Source organism: Rhinolophus sinicus, chromosome 14 (assembly GCF_057876585.1).
Source record: "Rhinolophus sinicus isolate RSI-liver-muscle chromosome 14, RSI-T2T, whole genome shotgun sequence".
NCBI classification, from domain to species: Eukaryota; Metazoa; Chordata; class Mammalia; order Chiroptera; family Rhinolophidae; genus Rhinolophus; species Rhinolophus sinicus.
In genome coordinates, this window is record NC_142514.1 from 90,642,826 (window position 1) to 90,648,825 (window position 6,000).

The 6,000-nt window shown below is 45.6% G+C and overlaps 1 protein-coding gene across 2 annotated transcripts in view; it reads right to left on the minus strand.

Annotated features, from left to right (window-relative positions):
* Nucleotides 1-5,492, minus strand: part of CDYL (chromodomain Y like) — a 187,702-nt gene extending 182,210 nt beyond the window's left edge. The window contains exon 1 of one of the 2 annotated variants that reach the window (XM_088791397.1): nt 5,059-5,492. In XM_088791397.1, coding sequence (XP_088647523.1) covers nt 5,059-5,082 — 24 coding nt within the window. In that variant the 5' untranslated portion in view covers nt 5,083-5,492. The remainder of the gene's footprint in view (nt 1-5,058) is intronic. The other variant, XM_019710855.3, reaches the window with a different exon arrangement.
* Nucleotides 5,493-6,000: the final 508 nt, after the last annotated feature.

Below are 6,000 nucleotides of genomic sequence, written 5' to 3' on the forward strand. Positions count from 1 at the left end.
CACCCTTAGCTAACCACCCAGTGTTTTTAATACTCCCTGGAGTGACTCAGTTAATAACCAGCAGTGGTCAAAGAGCCTGAAAAAAGGACTAGCCCGGTGCACTGAGAGGGCCTCTTCGGCAAAGGCAGAGCCCAATCCCTCCTGACCTCAACTTGTAGCCAGTGTCAGAAATACAGACCAATCCAGAGGCTCCTAAATCTACCTGCATCTTAGAAAGAAGCTTTTTGAAATCTACATTCCTGTCTCCGACCAAGCAGTGAAAACTACAATCTCGTGGTCTGAGCTGAAGAATTGTATTTTAAAAGTACCCCAGATGATGCTGTTGTACCTGCAAACATACAATATAAAAACTATTATTCCTCATTCACAAAAATTTGGCTCATATTGGCTTTGTGCATCACAGATATTCAAAACTGTGAATCAGAACACTATGAATAAAGTATTTCCTTTAATCCATGAAAATATAGTCTGTGGTTAAAATCATTATACAGCATAAGGATAAATTCATCGATTCTTAGCTATCACAGCAAGAACAAGAAAAACTGTAGGACACAAGATCTGAAAACAAATTCAAAGAAAAAACACAGGCACTGTCTCTGGCCCATTTTGGCAAATGAATGGTATCAGCAGCAGTTCCCATTTAAGATAGTGTGTTCATTTTCAAAATACACACACATTTGACTTCAATGATCCTCAATCAACTTCAGGAGTCAAATAACTTTTCCTTTTATTTTGGTGATCTCCATCTTTTAAGAGCCAGCTACACCACACACAACAGATGCTGGTTTATCTTAAGCAACATGCACAGGTCTCTTGATCTTTGTGATTTCCATTTGAACTACACACGCAGATTTTATTTATAACTGTGCTTTTGGTGAATGTACAGAAAATCCTTGTGATGCACAGGAGAAAGGGACAATCTTATCCCAAAGAAAGAAGACTCAAAAGACTTCCCTTTCCCCCAAATACTGATTGTCCTTCCAAACGAATCAACTTAAAGACATTTTTATAAGCCAGGTACAATTTCACTCTTAAAAGCTTACTTCCATTTTTGATTGACTGAATCATGCATGTGTTGGGTAAATATTTTCTCAGAAGGCGAAGACTAGAACATTGAGATCTCACTGAAATTTAAATGAGCTATTATAGTAGCTCTCGAGGGAAAACCCCATATCCACTGAGAAAAAAGGAATTAAGATACACAAATAAGGAGAATGCTTCTTCCATGTCATTGCAGTGTTGATTCTTTATTTGGTCCCATGTGAACAAAGTCTTAGGGTGGTTATTTGACCACTAAATTAAGGTCCTCTTGATCTCAGTTTTCTTTGGTGATATAATCAATTTACTTGACACTTTGAAATCCCAAATCTCAAAGAGAAACAGGTTTGGTTTTAGGGTTTGCGAATTAGGTGAGGTTTTTTGTTTGTTTGTTTGTTTTTCTTCTTCTTCTTCTTGTAATTAAGAATGGAAGAAGATAAAGCTATTTCCTAGAATAAGGTCAATAAAGTCACCACTTAACACTTGGACATAACATTTTATCAACTAAAAACTGTTTTTACATACTAACGTCATACAAGCTTCACAATTCCTTGAAGCAATTGTCATCATTCCCATTTTACTGATGAGGAAATAAATCCAGGATAGACAGTTATTTAACAAGATACACGGCTAATTCCCTTCCCTATATTGACAGAAGGGAAGAGTGGAATCCAAAACTTCTGGCTCTAAAACCAACGCTGGCATTGGAGAGGAAGCCTTTGCATTACTCCACACCCCACCCTCCACATGCCCCAACCGCAGGTAAACCTCAGCTCCAGAACAGATTAGCTACATACAGCACAGGTCCAGAAAACTACGATCCAAATCCAGCCCACTGCTTGTTTGGGTAGAACGCAAGGATTAAGAAGGGTTTTTACATTTTTAAGTAATTTTTAAAAAGGAGTACTTCATGACATGCAAAAATGATATGAAATTCGAATTTTACCATTAACAGTTTTATTCGAGCACAGTGCTCATTCATTTAGGTATTGTTTATGGTTGCTTTTGCACTACAGCATCAGAGCTGAGTATTTGCAACAAAGACAGCATGGCCAGCAAGGTCTAAACATTAACTATCTGGCCCTTTACGTAAAGTTTGTGGACCCCTCATCTAAGGGATGCTTGTATTTTTATGAAAGCTATTAAGTTCTTAGCATGGGTAAGTCAAAAATCTGCCTTCCCTACTCCTAGCTGCTGTAGATACAGGGAGTAAATCTATTCTCTTTCTCAACTAACAGTTCTTCCAACTTTGGAAGGTTGATGCTTCATCCCATCTTATCTAGTTTCTGACCCCATATTTTTTATTCACAAGGCATAATTACAATAACCATTTAAACATTTACTATGGACCTATTACCACATACCAGGCACCATCCTAAGTGTTGGAGATCTCATTTCTTTTTAGGTGAGAAAACAAAGGCTTTGCAATCAGGTAACTTGCTCAAGTTCACGTAGCTACTGCAGACCTCTGCTCTTTCCATATCACTTTACTTCAAAAAACAAAAATTTGAACTTCCTCTTTGGTCAATACATATAGCCAAATGTGAAACTCCTATTTCGATTTAGGCAGAACTAGACAAAACTGGGCAACTTATGTCCCAGGACCTGGCTACTGAAGTGCTCTCTGCATCCTTGCCAAACAGCTTGTCAGCATGTAGTGTTCATTTACAACTGCGTATCATTTCTGACTCACAAATACTGTCTTGGTTAAAAAAAAAAATACAATTCTGTATCTTTAGAAAACAAACCAGGCCTCAGGGAGGCATGTTAGATCACTTCAAATAAAAGATAACCATCACTTACTGTGAGTGTCCCCATAATGGGAATTATGGGGTATGCTTTACATATTTTTTCATTTAAACTTCACAGCTCTATGACATAAGCATTGATCTCAATTTTACAGATGAGGAAACTGAGCCTTCAAGGTTAATTTACTACCCAAGGTGACAGGGTTGGAATTCAATGTTTTCTGATTCCAAAGCCAGGCTCTCAACCACTATGCAGAACTTTCAAATATCAACTTTCAATCATAATATAGTTATAGTGTTGCCTACAAGTAAAGGAGAATTTGAAAACTTATTCTGAACGCCCACCATATTATTTACTATCACCTCAACTGCACTCCTATATTTTTTTTCAAAACTATAACAAAACACAGAATCAAAAGTTCAATTGTGCAGTTGTATTGTTCCTTTGCAATATACCTATTTTTTCCCCAAAAGATGCTCTTGGAGGCCATGAACCATTCTCATACCTCCCTATCTCTCCCTATGAAACCTCCATAGGACATGCATTCAATAAACATGCTGAATAAACAGAAACATTGTATAAAACGTGACTTATAAACTAATTCTGCCAAGAAAGTAGTGAATAGAAGATAACAGAATAAGCAAAGAAAGAACTAAATTTAGTTCATTATACACTAGTGGTAAATGTATTGTTTTCAGGATCATTTTTATACACATAAGATACAACTTATGTATAAGGTGCTACCCTCACCCAAACACTAATGGTTAACTGATTATGTATTTATGATCACAAAAATGAAGAGTGAATACTCAAGTCTAAACTATCACAGAATAATCTAATGGAGAAACCAAAACCCCTCACATCCTCATGCTGTGTACTTTCCCAACCATGTGTCTTAGCCTGGAAGACCTTGCGCATCTTAGCCTCTACTCTGGGTCTTCCCCATATACTTTCCTTCCTAGAAGGGAAATCTTGAGAACAAGGAGATTATTTTCCCCTTTACACGCCCAAATGATCCAAGACAGTACCTTGACTACAGTAGGGCACTGCTACTGTGTAAAATGGTTTGATAGAATGGAACATTTTCAGTGCTAGCTAAGGTACACTGACCACATACAATTCAAGGGAAGACAACAACCTTACCATTAATCCTTCAGAAGGCAGCCTCCTCCTGAGAACTTTTGCAAACACTTGCTTTTAAAAAACAACAAAAAGCTGCTAGAAGGCTATCATTGTTGGCAACAGAGTTCCATTCTGTGCCAAAAGCAATAATACACCCACAAGAGAAGACACCTCAAAGGGATCACCTGGTATTTATTAAGGGTTCGTTCACAAGGACGAAGGGACTCTGCTTGTTATAGACGCTTACTTAAGTCCCTAAACCTGAGGTCCCTAAACGCATCATAAAGGTGAATCCAGAGTATCCAGAAGTTTTAAGTTTCTTAAGATACACTTACAAATATCTATGAAACACAAGAATCACTTATTCAAAAGAACAGAAAGCCTTCCAAGTTTCTGTGCTACCAAGAAGTCTACTTTGAAATACGTCAAAAAGTTACATCGAGGGATACAAAATATGTTTAAAGATCCAGACTGATAACTCAAGAACTTGAAGTTGAAGCTGGCAAAACCACTGCCCATAACTAAGAGTTCTGATTATGCCCCTTCTCACTTGCAAGGCTGCGGCGCAAATGAATGACGGTGTATCGGCGTTAAATTTAAATTTCCTGGCTCTAGCCACAATGCTAACCTAATTAAAGCATGTGGTCAACGTTTAGCATTTTCGGTGCGATATTTTGCATTGCTTTGGCCAACAGCAGAATCGAGAGACAGTTGCACTCTTCCTCTCACCAACCCCCCTTCCCAAAGCCGGAGGCAAAACCCTCTCCAAAATGCTCTATTAATGGACAGGAAAAGCACCCCCGCAACGCCCACAGACCCCGCCAAGCGGTAACGGGGGCTTCACACCTATCACCCTCGCCAAGAACACTTTGGACTCAGTCTGAGCAAGTCACTCGTGCAAGCGCTACTTCCCCACGGCCGGGACCCCCCCACCCCCAGGAGCCCGACAACTCCGGAGAGCACCTCCGCCCGCGGGGCCCCCAAGGCAGCGTGGCTCGGGCTCCCCTCGCACACATTTCCCGTCCAGCAAACTGCGGCCGCGGAGGGGGAGGGGGCGAGGCTGGCGACGGCGGCAGAGCCGGGCCGTCGGGCCGGGCCCGGGCGGCGAGCGGGGGCGGCCCGAGGGTCTGGGAGGGGGAGGGGAGGTACCTCGTACAGCTCCTCGGAAGCCATGGTGGGCAGCGGAGTTGCGGACAGGCGGGAGGGGCAGGGTTGGGGCGAGGCGCCGTCGCCGCCGGGCGGCCGACACTTTGTTTCAGTTGGGTCCCTGCGTGGCCTGCGCTTCCTGCTCCCGCTCCCGGCGCCGGGAGCTCAGCACTGACGAGCCTCTCACACTCACTGCCAGTGCGGGCCGGCGGCCGCGGCGGGGTTGTGCGCAGGAGCAGCTGCGCAACGTGCCCTCCGCTCACTCCCCGGCGGACCGGCTCGGGCTCGGGCTCATCGCGCCCCGCCGCGGGGCCAGGCTGGGGCGGGCGCGGCGGCGGTGCACGGCGGCGCGGCTGGCTCCGTGGCTCCCCCTCTCCGGTGTAGTGCAAAAAGCTTCCTACTTGCGACCAAAAAAACCTGCCCCGGCTACTGAGCATGCCCAGTGAGGCCGCCCGGGCCCGGCGGAGCCGCGCTCCCGCGTTCCGGGTTTTCGGGCCGCCCGCCCGGGAGAGGCCGGTGGGGCGGGGCAGCCGAGAGGAGCAGTGGGCTCCGCTCCCGGGGAAGGCAGGCGGGTGACCGCGGTGAGGGATCCGGCAGGAAGGGGAGTGGCCATGGATCGGTGGGCGGGGTCATGGCAAGATGAGGGCGGGGCCGAGAGAGCGGTGGGCGGGGCTCTGACTTCCCCAAGTTCCCTCCGCGAGGTCCGAGCCGGCCCATGCGCCACCCGCCTGCCCGCCTCGACGTGGGTGCTGGGTGCCGGAGCCCAGTGCCCAGTGGGGCAAGGCATCTGCTGGCCCGAAGTTGAGCAGGGGACCGTGGAGGTGTGCCAGCCCGCGTCTGGAGTCCACTGCCCCGACGGCAGCGGCCGTGCGGACAAATGCGTGGCTTTTCTCCTCGGGAGCGCAGAGCTCCCACCACCGAGCGCCCGCCGCAGTCACCGGTCCC